General features: G+C 51.6%; 1 protein-coding gene across 1 annotated transcript in view; it reads right to left on the bottom strand.

Moving 5' to 3' along the window:
* The window catches only part of efnb3b (ephrin-B3b), a 66,276-nt gene that overhangs the window by 18,781 nt on the left and 27,066 nt on the right, over positions 1–20,429 (bottom strand). The window contains exon 2 of the mRNA XM_029169501.3: positions 15,741–16,030. Within this exon, the coding sequence (XP_029025334.1) occupies positions 15,741–16,030 (290 nt within the window). The remainder of the gene's footprint in view (positions 1–15,740; positions 16,031–20,429) is intronic.

The raw sequence follows: 20,429 nt of genomic DNA, 5'->3' as shown, positions 1-20,429 counted from the left end.
TTATTAAAGCCTCTGACCCGGCTACGGAGGGAGTTCATGCATAGCAACAGTATTAATCTCTGTATTTTCTTATTAAGCTGAAATCTTTGAGTGAGAAACTCCTCCAGATGACATCATTTATAGAAGATGGTGTCGTCTGGAGATGATGTCACGCGGAGGAGTGTGTGAACAGCAGGTAAACAAAGACTGCAGCCTTCAGAAAGTGAGCAACCAGGACATCACCCGCAGGAATATTTTAGCTAGAGAGACGATGCTACACACACACACACACACACACACACACACACACACACACACACACACACACACACACACACACACACACACACACACACACACACACACTGCATGTGCTGCAAAACTGAAAGCGTAGAAAACAAGTTAAAAAAATAACTTGAGGATTAGATTCAATGTCATCTGCAGCAAGTCAGGTTGGACAGGGCGGTGGATTCATTGCTACTTAGCCGCCATGTGCAACCGAGTAAGTTAATGGGAAAAATGGGAGCATTTCAATTAAATCCGCAAAACAATTTACAATAATTAAATGATCCAAAACAACAAAATAAAATAAGCATCATCGCTGCAGTTCAGAAACTAATCCACTCCAAAACTAAACGAGTGCCGGGGCCCAGACACGCCTGACGGACGGGAAGGAACAACGAGAAGGCAGCTGAAGTAAGAGAGCAGGGCCATTAAAAAGAGAAGTGGCTGAGTGGATGAACCCTGCGTGACGTCAGCAAAGTGCAAGCCATGTAGAACAGTCACGACCGATGTTCTCTACAACTGGGTCAATGTTCCCGTCCAGGAGCAGCGAGGCCATTTTGTGTGTGTGTGTGTGTGTGTGTGTGTGTGTGTGTGTGTGTGTGTGTGTGTGTGTGTGTGTGTGTGTGTGTGTGTGTGTGTGTGCTACCTGCTGTCCCTGTCAAGTGCACCTCCATGTATACTGAATGAATACTTCAATGACTACTTATCAATACTTAATGAATGCTTATCAGTGAATCCCTGAGCGACTTCTACAGCACTGATTTTTTGAAAAGCCTTCTAAAAGCCGTGCAAAGCGGTTTTAGCCGGCCTCAGTGCGCGGCTAGCTCCGGCTCTGGCTCTGAGCGGAGGCCAGGTCGCAGTTACGGTCGCGTGTCTAAACGTGATTCTTTCCAGTGAAAGCTGAGGTGCCACTGGATTCGTTGCCACTGGATTTGCTGCCGCCGGATTCGCTACCGCTGGATTGGCGGCGTTAGCCCGCTAGCTAGCGCGGCGTGCGCGGCCGTCTGCAGACTGCGGCGCCGTCTGACGGCGTGTGTCCGTCTTACGCTTCGTGTGCGCATGCCGTAGCTGTTCTCCATTGTATCACCCGCCGGATTGGAGGCCTGCAGAAATGGGTCAGCGCTTGTCGTTCCTTCCCACTGTCTCTCCTGCTCTTTGCTCATGGTATTTTTTTCCCGGCTCCTCTTATTCCCAAGTCGCTCCAAGAATAAAAACGAAACACCTCCGGTTGTCCACTCCTCCCGCGGCCGCCCAGATCTGGGTTAAACCAGAGAGGTCCATCGCTCCCTCCTTCCATCTCTCTCTTGGATGTTCTCTGGTTTTCTAGTGGCATTTATTTAACCCATATGTTCAGATGAAATCAGACCAAAGGCCAGACGTCAGGCTTCCACATGTACCCCAGCTCCAGGCGGGCCCTGCACACCCGGTGATCCGTCATCCACCTGTTGCAAAGCCAATCAATGATGCATGCGAAACACAACGCCGGCCTGGGACTCGCAGGACGTCTCACTCCAGCTCCTTTACGGCAACATCTCTATCCGTCACCCCCGCGCTTGGGTTTTTTTTTGGCCACTAAACTCGGTCTCCACCCCCCCGAAAGCCATGTGCTCGCATTTCCACACCCATGTGAGCACACAATCACTAAATAAAAGCCCTCGGTCTCACATTAGCCTGATTTACTGCCTCAATTTAGGCATGAATTCTGTGCAGTGGAGGGGAAAACAGCAGACAACTACACCTAACCTGCCGTTCCTGCATCCCCTGTCACTTTGTCATGCTTTTATCACAAGGGAGGGAGGAGGGGGGAAAAAAAAGTCTGTTGCAGGCAATCGCTCTCTCTACCAGTAGCTCCAATCCAACATTTCCCTCTCCCTTGCCTTTCAATTACGGCCTTTATGTTTCCAGCCGTCCTGCCGTCCCTCTCTTTGTAGGGGCTTCCTCTCAGGCAGAACCTAGCTGTGACATTGTCTGTCATTGCAGGATTACAGCGCTGGCGCCCGGCCACGAACATGCCGACGACACGGAGGAGGCGACACTCGCCACATGCTCTCTCTATAACAGGGTACAAACCCGTTGACTGGAGAAACAACTCATGAAACGCTGTGGGTTTCTGAGGCCAAAACCGTCCCTCTGGGACGCGGAGCTGTCAGAGTCGCTTAATGAGAGCGACTTTGAGTCAACTTTGTAGCTAAAAGTGACTTTTACACAATAGAGATGTTGCTGAAAAGACGACATGGTGTTGTTGAGGGGCTGCTGAGAACACAGCTTGACCCTTATGGTAATTAAAACCATGTTGAGACTCATAATTATTAGCTACTGTTCCAGTTCCCCTGAAATCTAAACAAATCCCAGCATTTAGTGTTCCCTTGAACTCCTTGGCCTGACAAAGTATAGAATACATTCAAAACAAGTCTGAATAGCGTCATGTCCATCAAAGACTGGCTAATATCCATTTGTCAAAACTTCAATCGCATAACACAAAGTGATGTTAAAAAGCACCAGAAGCGCAGTCGTTTTAGGATTATTCAAAACCGCTCTGAAGGACATGCGGTCGAACAGCGTCAGGCCTATTTTTCGCTTTTTGGGTTTAATATGTAGGTTATGCGAGTTCTGGAAAAATAATAAAGAATTTGAGAGAAGGTTAAAAAAAAGGAAAAGTTGCTCGACTGAAGGACGAATGCCTGGTAAAACAAAAAGCTAGAAATGATGCAAAAAAAAAAAAAGGAGGGAAGTGGGTCAACGGTCTGAAGGGAGGAAGGCGACAGCGATCTGTGAGAGAGAGAGAAAGAGAGAGAGAGAGAGAGAGAGAGAGAGAGAGAGAGAGAGAGAGAGAGAGAGAGAGAGAGAGAGAGAGAGGGAAAGCAAGATGGCGGCTGGGAGAGGGAGGGGTTTTCTAAATTAGGAAGGATGCGATGGAGGAAGAGTGAGAGACGGGCAAAGGCAGAATCCATGGGAGGCAGGAGCCTCTAGACCGAGGTGCCTCCTGGACGTCGCCTGCCAATATTCATGGCTAAAGTCGGGCGTCGCGGCTCACGGAGGGGTCCGCTCTCCTGACGACGCACAAACACGCCGAGCTTCTCCCTCCGCACAATAACTTGTGAAAGGAGGCAGTGAAGGAGTGGGCCTGCAGAGGAGCTGTACATCTTAAAGACTGTAATTACACATAACTGTCAGTCTAATTAAGGCTTTTAATGAACTCCATAAGCGCCCAGAAAGGACAAGAAAAAAAAAAAAAAAGCCGACAGCCGCTGGAACGTGCGCGTTTGTTTGCACGTGTGTGATAAATGATGCGTTTTCAAAAAAGAAAAAAAAAAAAAAAAAACGCACAAAAGCGCCGACGCAATCAAACATTTTAACGAGCGCGGCTTCGAGGTCCGCTTTCTAATAAACGCGCTCACCTGTGAGCGGCTCCCGCCTCACGCGCCACTAATTATTCCTGTCACGGCCTCCGTGGTGATGGAGCGCTGAAGCCCGGCCCGCTGCGGAGGCGGGACCGGACCTATAGGAAGGACCTTTGGAACAATTAGATTTGCCATTAAAGGAAACTTTCTTTCAGGTTTTGCTAAAGCGCTTCGCAGTGGAGCCTAATCTACATTATACATCATTAAACTGAGCCGCGGAACCTCTTGGCTGCTCTTTCCCGTTGGCTGGCCAGCTATAGAGAAATAGATTGGGCCCGAACACTGCAGAAATGTTAGGTCTTGATCCAGTGGCAGATACAGGGAATTAGCCCGACTTCATTAAAGCACAGCACTAGCGCTGCACGTGGGCAGGAAGCTGCAGGCGCTCCACTCGCGGTGTCAACTTCCTGCAACGGACGCCGCACGCCGTCCGCCAGGTTCAGGCACGGCGTTCTTCTCAGTGGCACGTTTTACAGCATCACTGTGTTATTACTGTACTTTTACCCTGACTGGTACTGTTATGGTTTCTTTCCATGTCAGGCGTCAGCGCCAACAACCAAGCTAAAAAAACAGTCCTATTCCCATTACATGTCATTCATGAAACCAGAAGCCATGTCACACACTGAGGATGAAGTGTACACACACACACACACACACACACACACACACACACACACACACACACACACACACACACACACACACACACACACACACACACACACACACACACAGAAGCACTTAGGCCCTGGCTCAGCCTTAGTGTTTGAATGCCCCAGCACAGGGCTATAACACAACCCATGACGAGCACGGAGGTCCCTCTAATGGGTCCACACACACACATTGGGTTCAGTGTGTGCCCGAGTGCGTAGTCTTGCCTTAAATGTCCTTGAACCATGACTGTGATACTTGAATACTGACTCATGCATTCATGTGTCTGTTATGTGCGCTTCAGCTTGAATGCACATATATTTTGGAATCCAGAAATGTTTAGCTAATCTTTCCGTGAGCTGCACCCTCCACCGCTGGTCTAGTTTAGTTTTAAGATTCCAAAGGAGGGAAGGGGCTGAAACACACACACACACACACACACACACACACACACACACACACACACACACACACACGGAACATGGTAGGCAGCCAGGCGAAATAATACATCTTGACAACTGTGCCTGCATACCGCTCGGGGGAGAGATCGGAGTGAGTGGAAAGAAGAAGGGTGAGATATGAAGGGGAAGATGATGGACAGCAGAAACCATAGGGCAATTATATAGTGTTTCTGTGTGTGCGCATGTAAACTGAACGCACGCTCGTGGCTGCGTCTCTATACAGTATGTGCGCAACAAATAGACGGGGCGAGTGATGACAGTTGTGTTAGTTTAGCTCCTCGGTGATTAAAGCTGCCAGCTAGAAGCTGAATGCTTAGCTCAGCGCGCGTGCGTGCGTGTGTGTGTGTGTGCGTGTGTGTGTGTGTGTGTGTGTGTGTGTGTGTGCGTGTGTGTGCGTGTGTGTGTGTGTGTGTGTAAATTCACTTTTAAAGTGTGTTTACGCCGTCCTGCCTCCTGCTCGCAGGTCACGAGTGTGTCTCAGGGTTCATAGTGTGGGTGCAGGTCTGTGCGCGTCTGCCTGTGTGGGCTGTGTGCGTTTTACAGTTTGTCTGCGTCTCTTCCTCTTTTTTAGCCTCTAATCCCTTGGTCTCGTTTACTTAAGTGCAATCATCCGTGGATGCGCGCTGTTGCAACAGAGACTAGAAAAACCTGCATGCGACTGTGTGAACGCGTGTGTCACAACTCGGAGGCCCTCTCCGCGTTTCGCTGCCCATTCGGATTTGTTGATTTCATGTGACAGGTGAAAGATGTCTTCTCTGTCTTCTGTTTTCAAGTTTGGCGAGTTTCATTTCCTGATAAGATCGCTGTCGCACGGTCGAAGGCCACGGCGTCTGTCAGGGCAGATAAAAATGTGTGCAACACAAACCTGTGCGGCAACTATAACTGTAAATAATCCCAAATGACTGCACAGCGGTGCATTGTTGCACGGCAGGTAGCAACTTGCTCGATAGGAGCCATAAAATGATGGCGGATCAGCGCCGGAGTCTGGCTGAGCTCAATTAAAGGAGGCGCTGACCCTCAAAATGAAAGGTCGCCGGTCGGATCCATGAGTGTGATCAAAGTATGCTGGAGGAAGACGCTGAACCGCAGCCGCTCAGCCACCGTGCAGATAGAATACATTGATGCTAAACGCCTGAGTGATAATGTGATGCTGTGTTTACTAATGAGCTTCTTAGCTGCTGCTACACTTCCACTAGTTTGCGTCCTTGTTTCCGATCATGACTTTTATCCGAGCAGCGGCTGAGCGCTAACTTCTCCTCCGCGGCTTTAAGGTTAAACATTATCATTATGTTCGGACCCCACGACACAGTTGCCATATTGTGATTCCACCCGATGTGTCGTACCTGACGACTGCACGAAGAGAGAGCGCTTCTCACAAAAGAGAAGAAGATCAAGGTAGCACAAAACAGGCGCAATCGCGTTAGCATCTGGGATAAAACACCGGCCCTGAATAAACTATGACTAATTCCCCATTCGCTGTCATATCGGGGGGGTTCGCGCGACCTTCCTCCTCCCGGGAGGCGCCGCCAAAACTTCTTCGATTACTTTGCGGGTAATCCGTTTACGGCGGCGTTCTCCGAGCGCTGTAAATCAGTCCCGCTGCTCTAATCTTCCATTCATCACACATTTCCTAATCACACTCCAGAAATAACAAACCTGGAGTGACTTACTCTCTCCTCCCCGTACGGCGCGAGCGCAGCCAAATGCGAGCTATCAAAAGGTTTATGGCGCGCGTATGAATCACTAAAGACCAACAAACCGCCCGCTCGCCTTGTTATACTGTAAAACACAGGGAAAAAAAGAGGACTTTACTCTTAATTAAAGCTTCAAATAATTCAAAATGGGCGTGCAATAATGTAATGGTGCTTTCTTGGCAAGGTCACGCTTATAAAAACACTGCTTAAATCTTCAAAAGAGGCAAACCTGGATAAATAAAGGTTAAACCCATAAAACTGGAGGCGCAGTCGCCATTAAACCCGGTGTCGGCTGCAGCGCCTGCTCCCTCACAGCGCCACCACGAGAGCGAGCGGGCGAGCGAGCGGGCGAGCGAGGAGGCCGCATGTGCCAATGAATTAGTTCACTGTTTTCACTCATTACGCCAAACTGACTGCTTTACTTTATTCTGTCTTTATTTACACCCTTTCCTTCATCTACGACTTCTCTGGCACCACACACACACACATACACACACACACGGCCGACAAAAGCCCCGCTCCTAATGAGGGCATAGCGGTTTCTGAGTGTGTGTGTGTGTGTGTGTGTGTGTGTGTGTGTGTGTGTGTGTGTGTGTGTGTGTGTGTGTGTGTGTGTGTGTGTGTGTGTGGCAGGACGGGGATTATGGCAGCTCCAAAGCAGTGAATAGGGGCCAGCCTGGGCCTCGGCCCTGGCTGAATTAATTACTCTAATTAGCTTCTTAATTGCATATATTAAACCAGTGGTTAGCAGGGCTGGAGCCGTGGTTGGGGCCTGGATCTAAAGCTGGAGCCGGGGGTGGGGAGAGGCGGACAAAAGGGTATTACACACATGCACACAAAAGTGTGGAGGCAGCTCCACCTTCCCCCACCCACTTGAGGTGGTCTAAAGTGGAGAAACGAGACCAAGCACTCCCTCCATGATGAGGGTATTCAATTATCCAGCCCCTCTTCATCAATATATAATCAGAGAATACAGCAGCAGATGTGTGGTACTAATATGGATGATAAGCCCCCCCAGAGGGAACAAAGAGGATTAATATTGGAGCTACTGGGACTACTTGAAGCCGTCTTCATCTCAGGCGCTCCACTGTATCACTTACTCGGCGCTCGGCGCCCGCGACATTCCAGATGCCAAACCCCGGCCGGCCATTTGTGAGCGCGGAGCCCGGGCCCGTCTGGGCCTGTCTGGGCCTGTCTGGGCCCGTCTGGGCCCGCAGCGCGTCACGGGGTCCCTGGTTCCGGCGCTCCTTCCGCGCTTTTCTGTTGTTTTTTTTTCTTGGCCGCTGTAGTTTGCGCATCCTTAACTGCTATGGAAGCCGCCGGCTGTCCACGCATCGCATTAGGTGCTTTTGGCTGGAGTTGACCCCGGAGTAGAAGTAAGCCAGGCTGAGGGCGAGAGGAGGAGGAGAACCTCCAGCCAACGGAGGTTGTGTGTGTGGAGCGTGTGTGTGCGCATGGAAGCGAGGCGCGGGCAACAAACGGCCAAGAAACGCACCAAAAGCATCTCACAACTATGACCATTAGCTGAGTGAAGTAAGCAGCCAGCGTGTTGATGGATGTGTCTTCATTAAACAAGTGGAGTGTGTACACACACACACACACACACACACACACACACACACACACACACCCAACCAGCGCGAGCGCGCTGACTGATAATAGTGTTCTTTGTGGACTTTCTTGGGGTAATTAGAGCTGCTTAAATTGTGGTTAAAAAGGATTTGCAGCTGATTGTTTGTCCTTGTGTCTTTGAGCCGCGGGCCCTCGAGCTCCGCCGGGCGTCAACGCCGTCTCCTCCCGCCGCGCTGACGTCCGTCCACAGCCGACTCGTCCACGCGCCCTCTCTCCGCTTCAAGTCACCGCCCCCCTGTCTTTCATCCTCCTTCCTCCCGCTCCTCCTCTTCCTCTCCCATCCTGGTCCATTGAGCAGCTGCTGAATCCAAAGCAGCCATTCATCACACCTCACGCGCTGCAGAGCGCGCGCCTCCGTCGCGGGGATGAAGAATTACCACCAGCCGCGCGCAGACTGAAGCCACGGGTGAAATTAGATCTGAGTTTATTTCTCAACGACATCTTTTGATTAAATATTTACAGTGTCAGTATCAACTTTTAATCCAGAAAATAATCAGCTGACTCCACCTCCTGGGTCGTCTGCTTGCTCTATATCGCTACGTGTGTGTAAGAGGTAGGAAGCAGTGGTTTTTTTGAAGAAAAGTGACAGAAAGCTACGAATTTGCAGACTTTGGCAGATTTATACGTTCACGTAAACAAACACACACAATGCGTCTGTGTCTGCGCGCAGGCTTCACATCTGTCCGCGTGAATGTGCTCATTATGTTGATCAGGGGTCACGTTTGCGTGAACCCAGGCACTAAATCAGAGCTACATTAGCAGGCTAATGCCTTCGCCTGATGGCAGAGGTCAGCCGAGAGGTGCGCTTGTTTTAAACTCCCCCGTGTCTGATTGTCGGGGAACACACCGCTCTGCAAAGCGGTGCCGGAGCAGAAGGCAGCAGCACAATGACGTCTTTGTGGAGCGGCGGTGGGGAATGAGGAAGGGTTGTGTGTTTGTGTGTGTGTGTGTGTGTGTGTGTGTGTGTGTGTGAGAGATGGACAGTGTAGGGAAGGTTAAATGAATCACACAATGTTAACCAGGCCCAATCCAATTAGGGAGGGATTCTTCTTGTCTGACCTTTAACAGCGGAGACGTATTCACACTCACTCACGCAATCAACCCCCATCCCAGCGACACGGCGGCGCACGCAAGGCCTCGCACATGCTGCAGACCCACAAACACGGCACAAAGCCTGATCCAGCGCTGCACATTACCACACGCGCGCACACACACACACACACACACGCAGCCAATCTCGCAGACAGTAGCTCCGCTCTGATTGCTGACCTAAATCGGCCGAGCGATCTGTCACTTTCTCTTACTCACACTCGGCACACATCTTTTTTTTTTTCCTGCCTTCCTCCCCTTTATCTTTTGCCTCTCTCTCTTTTTTGCTTGCCCAAATAGTGTCACTTTACATCAGCCCGCTCTCGTCCCTCTCCGCCGCCCTATTACATTTAACAAAACTGGCCTGACCTCATTCGGGGGAAAACAAACAGACGTCCGCTGTGTTGCGCGTCTGTCGGCCATGTTGTTTGCATACTGTGTGTATGTATGTAAACACACGCGTGTAATGAAGAGGCACAGACTGAACCCCGGGGGACGCGCGGCTTAATCATTCCCGTCTCCCGCTTTTCTTCTAAATGGAGCCGTTTCTTCTCTTATCCGATGCCGATATGCTTTATCTCTGGAGGGGAAATTAGTCGGATCCATCGCACCAAACCCCTGCTGGCCTATTCTATTCCATTTTCCACTTTTGCACTTTATTTGAGGCTATTTTCACACATGAGAGTTTTAACCGAGGCACTTCGCCCCCAAGAATTCGATGTGTTCGGCGGAGTGTGAAAAATGTGTTGTGGGCTAAGAAAAGCAGTCTCAGGTCCAGCTCGAAATACTTGTGTGTGTGTGTGTTGGTAGGGGGGGGGACTCCAGGCGAGTCCCCCGAGGGCCCAAAAGAGTCCGACGTCCGGAGCAGCGGTCGAGGAGGATTCGTGGATCGTCTGGTTTGGGCTTCTGATCATTTCATCATTCACTCTCTCTCTCTCTCTCTCTCTCTCTCTCTCTCTCTCTCTCTCACAGGTGCGCGAGGCTCCACGTGGACGGGAATGACGGCGTGCGCGGCGTGAGCCCTCCGATCCGTGCGGTAATTTCCTGCGCCCCTCCGGCTCTGAGCCCCTCGCTGTGGTCATCTCCAGCCTCCTCAGCCCCCACCCCCTCCTCCCCCCTCCTCCCCCCGCTCCGTTGCTGCTCCGGGGCCCGGCAGGAGGCTCGGATCGCGGGGCTTAAACTTGATCAAATATTCAGCGGATATAGATTTCTCAGAGTGTCCCCGGGTCCCGCGCCTCCTCCGCGCGGCGGCTTTCAATCCCGCCGCCCTTTCATTCGCCCTCTCTCCGCTCGCCGCGGTCACAAACAAAGTTGCGAGGCCTCGCGGGGGAGTCGTAAAGTGAGTCGGAGCGGCGGCGAGGTGCAGCTCATTGAGGCAGGGTTCCTCCTGTCTCCTCTGTTTCACTCTCTGCTTCACTGTCGTTCCCAATGTATCCCACTCTTAATCCATCCGTCGCTTTGCCCCCCCCCCCGTCCTCCCTCCCTCCCTCTCCCCCATCTGGATTCTGTGTCATTTATTTCAGCTTAACCCTGATAAATAAACCAGCGAGTACCTCTGCATTATTGAACGGTCCGACACTGCTGTCTGCTCGCCCCGCGCTGCCCCACAATTAGACCGCACACGCGGCCCCGCCCCGTCCCAGACGAGGGTTAGAATCTGCCACCGAGCGAGCAACACACACACACACACACAGATGGATAGACGAGGAAGATAAACAGAGAGACTGAGCAGCGGAAAACAACAACACAAAGTTGAAAAGAGAGAAAATAAAGTTTGCAGAAAACATTGTGAGATGCCACAGTATGCAAATAACAACCACAGAAACACGCACACGCACACACACACACACACACACACACACACACACACTAACATCCCCCCAAAAAACTCATAAACTCACTCAAAGACACACGTCTGCAAACACAGTCGGGTTATTTCTCAAGGTGCTCACTCACTCTGCTTTTCTATTATTCATATTAGCGCTTGTTTATCTGTGCCATTGTGCACGAGGCCCTGCACCAGCGAGCCCCGGGGGCCCCGTTCCCTAAACACACCACAGGCAGCCATGCATGCACACACGCTAGCACGCTGAAAAGCCTTCGCGGCCGTCGGACAGATCCACACAACAGCCGACGCACAACCCTACACCTGTATGTGCCCCAGTTGTGCACACATGCAGACTCGCACACATGCACAAACGCACACATGCACACAGGCAGCCATCTGTCTCCGCATGCAGCAGCAACAACACTGTCGTCCCGCAGCGACTCACCCGTTCACCACGACGCATCCGACCAATCGCTGCGCCCTTCGTGTTCTTGGGCGTCGCTATTTTCAGACGCTTGCGTGTGTTTACAACCGCACGGCTGCTCGACGGCCAGTGTGTGTGTGGGTGCATACATTTAGGAAAAGGCCCCTGTGCACGGAGACGTGAGCATGCATAAGTTTATCGGAGCACCGGGGACGATTACCGCGTGTGTGTGTGTGTGTGTGTGTGTGTGTGTGTGTGTGTGTGTGTGTGTGTGTGTGTGTGTGTGTGTGTGTGTGTGTGTGAGAATAGAATGAAAGAGACGGATCGCTTAAACATGATGTCATACGTATGTCGGAGCGTGAGGATGAAATCATTGGTTGCTCTGTGTGTGCGTGCGTGCGTGTGTGTGTGTGTGTGTGCGTCCACCCCTTAGCAGCAGCAGCTGAAAGTGACCGTGCTGCTTGAGTGTCACCCTGCAGATGAGTTGCTGTGTCTTTGCGTCGACCCGCTCTCACATCCCATCCACATCACACACACGCGCCACGACAGACCTGTCTCCATCTGTTGTCGTCTCCTATCGATTTCTCCTGCTTTTTCCTCACCCCCCCCCCCCACCCCCCCGCCCCGGTCGCTTGCTTCCTTTTATCCCTGCACATGCATCTTTGAACTTTTTATTGCACTTTCTCCACATCCTCTCCCTCTCTGCTTATTGTTGTGACTCAGACTCTCTGCATATTTCATATCCTCAGTCACTAAAGCAAAAGGCTTTGGTTTGTAGGCGTCTCCTTGCACGTGGACAGCGCTTTCCCACTTTGGGCCATAAACTAAACATGACTGACATTAGAAAAATTCAGGAAAACACATTTAAGTGTCACTCGCCAACACTTGTTTGTTATTGTTCATTCAAAATGCAATCTTTTCTACTTCTCATTCTTCAGCCTAGTCTGCAAATAACAACTGTTATTATAATGTACTCAGAACGAGCATGGGGGAGATCAAGAGACTGACCCCTGTCACCGAGAATTAATCTCAGAAAAGCTGCATGCTTAGGGATATGTTGGCTGAAACCATAAAAACAACCTGCGTAATCCACAATGCATGCTGGCATCTGCTTTTCCAGGGGCCGTGTCTTCAGTAGGAAGCCGTTCGGATAAAAAACTCGCAGGATTAAACGCAGCGACAAGGACATCGTGTCAAAACCCGGACACACACATTGTTCAAACCTCGATCCATGTTGGAGGAAGTGGTTTTTAGTGGCCCGACCTCCTCGACATGGCTGCTGTTCATCGATACGGACTCCTTCCACGGATCCCATCAAGTCGGCGCATTGTGGAGAACTCGCCCTCACATGCACACGTCTGCCGGCTCCTCCGTGTGCATGTGAGCCTGCGTTTGCATGCGGCGAGGCCCACGGCGCCGGGTCTCACAAGACTGGGTAAAAGCAGCAAAACGCTGCACGCAGGGTTTGGGTGAACGAAGCCCAGAGAGGGAGAGAGAGAGAGGGCCGGCTTTACATAAACTCTGACCTCCTGTTATGAGTGAAAACATCAATCAGTGACTATAACTAATCAATTGGCCGCACGCTTTAGCTCCTCTCACCAGGACGTGGAAGTTAAGAATTCCATCTAATGGGATTCGAGTAATCTGATTACAAAAGCTCGGCATCTGCGATGAATCAGCAAGAGAAAAAACAAAGGGAGGGGGATTTTTTTTTTTCGTGATGACTTACTGGATTTGCTAAAGAAACAAAGACGATTTCCTCCTCACATGATCAATGATTCTGCTCATTTACAATCACAATACGGGAATCAGACGCCGGGGAGGTTTTGGTAACATTCATTATAGTAGTGGCCAACAGCAAAGCAAAGCGACTGCCCAGTGGGCTTTAGGCAAGTTACTGGTAATCTATAATGAGTTTAACTCTGAAATTAACCTCGGTTCCTCGCTCCGTTCCAGCAGGAACCGCTCCACGCGGGCGGACGCGCGCCGTCCACGCGCGCACGCTCTGCAGTTTAGAAACGGAATCACTTCTGTACCATAGGTTAATTAAAACAAGATCTCCCCGAGGCTCGCGCATACATCAGTGCCCCTACACAAACGCACAAACATGCGTTTGCCGCCGCTGAAAGCAGACGCGGGCGGACGCTCGGTGGACGCGTTGGCTCCAAAGGAGCAGCAGGATTAAGAGTCATTCATTCTCCCGCAGCCTCATTAAGCGCAGAGAGGCTGCGGCGGGAGGCTCGATACAATTCTTCATTAAGGGCGCGTGATCAAAGACGCGCTGCTCGCTGTACGCAAGCTATCTGGTGACGCTATCAATAAGTCATCAGCAGCGAGCGCTCCCCTCCATCAGCTACTCCCCCGTCTCTTCACTCGCTGGCTCCGAGCGTACCTGTGTGTGTGTGTGTGTGTGTGTGTGTGTGTGTGTGTGTGTGTGTGTGTGTGTGTGTGTGTGACCTTGTGTTGCTGCTGTCATTGATCGGGATGGAGCTGTCAATCGATCAGTCTGGTCTGTGTGTGGAGATAAAGGCGCTTCTATCTCGGGTTGCCAGGTGGGAGAGGTGGGAAAATTAGAGAGTGCGAGGCGCATTCGGCCCTCTGCTTCCCGGTTCGAGGCCCCGCTGAGGTCTCAGGACGTCGAGAAAGAAAGAGAACAACTTGTTTACCGGCTCTCATTGTTTATTCCCCGGCGTTCGGCGCCTTCGTGCACAATAGGCAAAGTGGGTGCGGCCCATATAAAGTCTCCATCCGTGGGATTGCGTTCGATTACTGCAGGTACGTGAACCCGGGTTACTGGGACTAACTGGGAGAAGGCCAAAGACGAAAGCTGGTCGAACCTGTTGCCTTCAAACACAACCTGACTTTGAGTGACTTTTAATTACACACGAGGCTTCAACCAGCGGCAGAGTTTCTCCCCGTTCGCGCTGTGAAGAGCAGAATCGAGAGAGTGGACCATTAAAACGTGTGCGCGCAGACGCAGGCGGCGATGAAGGGCCGGCGAGTGAAGAGGAGGTTGGCTGCTGCTTTGTTCTGGGTGGATGTTGGATTGGTAAAAGCAGCCTTTAATTGTGCACCAGCGAGCATCTACAGCGGAAAACGAGTGCACCTGAAACGGGGAAGCAAATATAGAACACAAAGAGGCATGAGGGACTTCACAGGTTTCGAGAGATCTTATATTCTCTTTGTCTCTTTCCATCGCTCCCTCTCTCTCGATCTCTATCCCGGGTTCCTCCTCCTCCTGACTCTACTTGTTCTCTCATTTTTAGGATTTTTTTTTTTCCTCCCGCAGATGAAAAGAAATGAAAAGAGCATTTGCACACCTGAGTGAATAGAGCTCGCAGCTGCGTGGGAGGAGAGCGATGGGAACCAAACAGGGTCTCTCTCTGCTTTCTGTCTGTCCCGCATGCGCTCCCGCTCCTCGGGTGCTTTTTTTTTCCAGGCCTCGTGTTTGTATTTGAAACTTGTGTGCGTGTCCGCACGCATGTGTGCGTGCGTGCGTCCTTTGCGTGTTGCGTTCACAGCTCCAGTGGTGCCGGCGCTTTGAAAACAAACAGGTTTTCTGTGGAAGCGACCTTTAGACAGTGATTGTTCCGACCGATGCGAACGCTGGGATTGGCTCGCGTTGATGACCTCATCAGGTGCTCACTTAGCCCGGCTCCAAACACACCAAAACAACCTGCGCGCCGCGATTCGCGGCCGCTGCAAATGCTGGTAGTAACAATAAACAAGGCCGAGTCCGAGCAGGACAAAGGCGCCGCAATGACAGACGCGCACAAACAGACTGCGCACTCGCGGGAGCGGCACTGAAGCACAAATGGAACCACACTTCAGCAAACAGAAAAACCCACACAAGTGGCCGAGAAGGGCAAACCCAGGGACGCGCAGCTAAAAATGAAGAATGAAACGTGTTCCACGTGTTCGAAAAGGAGAAGGTGAAGCAATGAAGCAAGGTTTGATGGGAAAAAAAGGACATATAAATATCCAAGGCGCTCCGTTATCCTCAGGTCGTTATCCTTTTCCCCAGTTTTCCTGTTCTGGATCCATCAGATCACACGCGCACACACACACACACACACACACACACACACACACACACACACACACACACACACACACACACACACACACACACCCTAATTATTCTAAATACACCCGCCCAACCATCATCGCAGAGATAAACAAACACACTCAGGCACAATCACAAATCAGCGATGCAATCACCACAGCCCCCACACACACATGCCCATAAACATCCACACCGCTTCCCAGCGCACACGTTCCGCTTCCTGGACTCACCGATGATGTAGTAGTCGTGCATGCTCTTGAACTCGTGGCCCCACAGGTTGGGCGAGAACTCCTGGAACTTGATGGTGAAGCGGCGCTCGCGGCTGGGCTCGTCGCACGTGAGCACGATGTTGGGGGCGCCCATCACCTCGCAGCGGTCGGCCTGCTCCCGCGACGACACCAGGTACAGCTTGTAGAACTCGTACTCCGGCGTGGAGCGGGCCGTGTCCAGGGGGGGGCAGATGAGGTCCAGCCGGTCCCCGATCTGAGGGTACAGCACGTAGCCTTTCTCGTCCCTGAACCTGGAGGAGGGAGAGAGAAAGGCGCGGGTCAGACATGAGTGAGTTGGAACGAGCAGCGGACGAGTCCTCCTTCGCGGGGAACAGGTGCGTCTGCAGAAGGGACATATATGCACCAGTTGATGGTCCACATGAGCTTTTTCACTGGACCTTCTTCTTAGAGGCAATTTGAAGTGATCCAAATCATCCACAGCTCAATGTGCAGATCCAACAGTCACGTGTAAAGAGCAGCTGACATTTAACGAAGTGACTGAAACTACACACTATTAAGAAGAAATTAGAAGAAACACCTTTGTAGAGTTAGGCTCACAGGCGCGAATGCGTTAGAAATAAAAGTGAGCAACAAAAAACTTTTGCTTCTTAACTACTTTTTTTGGTCTATGCAAATTCAGTCGCAGAGCTCATTTTGGGTTTTTTTTCTCCCGTCCATATATTCTGAAGCGAGAACTGAGGCATAGCCGCATAGATAGGAGCACGCGGTCTATCACCGCTGATCAGCACACAGAGCTGCCAAAGCCAAATCTCAGGTATGTACAGTTAATTAGTTTGCTAATTAGCTGTTTTGAAGTCAGCCTGTCATCCTCCTCCTCCTCCTGTGAAGGATGTGCAGCGTTGTTTGTTTAAAGCCCCGCCGACGGCTTGACGCCTGTCATTGGAGGAACCGGTGGGGGAACCTGACCAGCATTTCCATTAAATGAAGTGCGGTTTGTGAAACTGGGTGAAGCTCAGATCCAGAGGAGGAGTCGAGGCTGTTGCCATGTGAGTGGGCTCAGTGTGTTTACATGCACTTATGTGACCAGGTTACACTCGTGTAAACAGGAAATCTGTTTTCCATAATCAGAGTAGGGGATTAAAGAACCCTGATGTCCCCGAGTACGGCTGATTTCTCTGCCAACGCCGACGCGTAACCAGGTTCCTAACCAGCTTTGTAAAGTCTGCAGATGCTCGGCGCTGAATGACAGGAGGGATCGGGTCCCAAGGTAGAACAGAAATCAGATTACTGCTGTGAGGTATGCATGCCAGGATGCGCTGACCTGGTTTCTCCCAGTTACCTGCTGACTTAAGTGCATGTAAACAGAGCCGCTGTGTCTGCACAGCTTCCAGAGCAGAGAGCGTTTAAACAGCGGAGAGGGGCTGGAACCCAGCCGTGACTCACCCTCCGGTTATTCCCCTCACAGCACAGGGCCACCTCATGCCGATAAGGTCAGAAAGCGCGAGTTATCAAGCCTGGCTCCCGAGGACGCGAGGGAGAGCCCGGCTACGCGACGGCTCCTCGGCTCGGGTGGAAGCGACGCGAAACAAAAGCTTCACAGCGGAGGAGGAGACTCGCCGAGTGTTTAACGCCACTTTGATGTGGAAGTGGGAGGAAGCGAACGTTTGTACTGCGAAGAAATCCGATTTTTTATTTTTATTTTTAATTCATTTCTTCTCGTTACCCCCCCGACTCAGCCGGCGCGTCGGCTTCCAACAAATCCACACGAGCACCTGGGAGTCGCTGCGCTCAAACCTGCTTAATTATTCCCTCTGTTCCGCTGTCAGACAACAATTACACCATTAAAAAATAAACAATACAGGATCGCAAACACACCCAGATCTGTGTTGCATAACTGTTCTGTCAGAAAAGACAAAACAAATCCTACTGATGACTTTGATTTGTCCAATAAACCAAACACACTAAAACACCGATTTCTATGGTAATAGCTTCATTAACTCTCCCTTTAATGTTTAATCTAAAGTCTACCTGGTCAGCAGGTTCTTTGTGCCTCCAGAGCCTCAGTTTGACCATGAAAAGCAAACCTGCAAACCTGAATGTGTACAATCGAAGTCCATGTTTGCCCAAACTGCCAAAGTTTTACACAACACAGACCCAGACATGAGGGCAAGATAAGATCCGCTTGGCTGCCGGAGGAAACCCTGCGAACCAGAATCCTGCTGCTATCAGAACATCTGCTTTTGTCCCTCCATGAATCAGATTCATTCACGTGTTGGATCCAGCACCTTCCTCCTGGTCGGGCTGTTTTTTCCCCCCTCACCGCATCCTTCCCCTCTCAGCACCGCCAGCCCGCTCCCTTTCACCCGCTGTAAATTGAGATGTGAGCTTTATCTGCCGGTGTGTTTGGCCGGCGGCGCACACCGAAGGGGGACCGGAGAGCGCGGACTGAAGGAGCGCGGGCTCGGGCCCGGCCCAGAGGCCTGCCGGGAAGGCGCCGCTCCATTTCTCATTACTCGGGTCACTCGGGGTTATCGGGCAACGCTTAGACTGGAGAGGCGAGCACTCGAGCACACGCACGGCCGCCGTTGGTGGAACACGACGCGCAAACGTGGCGGCGCCGAATCCTGGGGCGTCTGCAGCGAACGCCTCAACAGGGAAAGAAATCTATTCAGCACGCACACAAACGCCGGAACCACACACCCCCACCCACATCTCCACAAACACACACACACACACACACACACACACACACACACACACACACACACACACACACACACACCTTTCGCTTCCTGCGTGACGCATTGTGCGAGCGCTATCTGATGGAACCTTGAGTCACACCGTCAGACCGCATTGCAGAACGCGGGCGAGCGAGCATGCACGCGCAGGGGGGAGAGAGAGTGTTAAGGTAAAATGCCACTGGGCAGGTGCAGAGCTGGAAACAGAAAGGAGGAGGAATCAGTGAAGTGAGAGGTGTGTGTGTGTGTGTGTGTGTGGGGGGGGGGGACGTCAGACAAGGTATGTTGCAACAAAGAAATGTGGCGAGAAGCAGCAGAAAGAGAAAAAATGAGACGTTCGGGATAAAAAACAGAATCAGAGGATGAGGAAGGAGCAGACGGAGGCGGTCGGGGCGCAGGTTAAGCCCGTGTGTGTCCATGAATGATGGCGTGTCCGTGCACTGTAAACACAGCAGGCTGGGCAGACTTCACCCTAATCGACATCCAGACCGAGGGTGTTTACATCCCACCGGTCCTTCCCCTCGTCTGTGTGCGTGCGACGCCTCTAAACGGCCGACAGCGCGATACACAATCACACACATCACACACACATCACACACACATCACACACACATCACACACGTCGCTGCTAGAATCCGCCTTAAACTTCCGGCAGCGTGGATCCGAAGAGGCTCACCGGAGCAGACGGGTGCGGGGAGGGGCGAGAGAGAGGGGGGTGAGAGAGCGAAGCGAGGTGAAGTCATAAACAACTTTACAGAGTTCATCTGTGACCGCATCTAAATAAATCATCCCATTCAGATGCAGCCCTGAGCGACACTCTGTTTTCCCTCCACTCCGCTCGTTTTGGCCACGCTCGCGCTCGGAGAGAGAGAGAGAGAGACGCTCCTTTGCTCCTCCAGCGTCTGGTTGGAGGTTTTTTTTTTTTTTCTCCCATCTTCCCTCACTCTCCCTCATCCCTCGGCCTGTCCACTCTCCCTCGGCCGTTAACAATGGGGCCATTCATGTGGCCACACTTTGAAACAAGGCGTGGGGGTTCGGAGGGGGCCAGAGGTGACACACAAGGGGGAGCTGGGGGGCAGGAAGGGGGGGGGGGTGCTCCCTTTTCTTCTCCTCAACTCTTTTATGAGGGCAGAAACATCATTTTCTCAACCCAAGCGTTGCCCCGTCACAACCCCCGAGCGGAGCTGAGAACACTCAAGTGTCAGCCGCTGTGACCTCCCCCCCTGACCCCTTACACCTCCTGCTCCTCGCCCCCCTGCTCCTCCCCCGTGAGCCCATCCACCACAGACTCTCCCACTCGTTCAACGCTTTTTAAGCACCAGAAGACAGTTTGTTATCAATCCCTAATTAATAGTAAACTTTGAACGCACTGAGAATGTTAGAGAGCTGCATCTTGGACCGTGTGTGTGTGTGTGTGTGTGTGTGTGTGTGTGTGTGTGTGTGTGTGTGTGTGTGTGTGTGTGTGTGTGTGTGTGTGTGTGTGTGTGCGTGCGTGCGTGCGTGTGTGTGTGCGTGTGTGTGTGCGCGCTTCTTTTGTCTCATCCATCTGGATGATGTCTGCCGTTGTACCTGCATATCAGAGGGCTTCAACATTTCCCAGATTCCTCGGTCGCAACCTGAGCCGTGCCTGGACCAAAGCCGGGCACACAGGTGCAGCCAGAGGCAGGGGTGAGGGGTACGAGTGAGGAGGGCATGCGTGCAGAAGTGTATGTCAGCGCGAACACGAGAAAAGGGGGGGGGCAGATGAGTCCATGAGAGAGAAATACAAGATACTCAGATGGAGCGAACGAGGCGAGAGACAAAAAGGGGGAGGTGAGAGTCAAAGCCACGACGAACAAAACAAACACATAAGGACAAAGAGGGAGCAAGAAGTTGGACAGATTGCTGCTGCATGAGGGTGGAAAAATACAACCTGGTGTAGAACAAGAAAGAGAGAGAGAGAGAGAGAGAG

The sequence above is a fragment of the Betta splendens genome, chromosome 2 (assembly GCF_900634795.4).
Source record: "Betta splendens chromosome 2, fBetSpl5.4, whole genome shotgun sequence".
Classification (NCBI taxonomy): Eukaryota; Metazoa; Chordata; class Actinopteri; order Anabantiformes; family Osphronemidae; genus Betta; species Betta splendens.
Note: the sequence above shows the minus strand (reverse complement) of the source record. Positions and strands in the feature narration are given on the sequence as shown.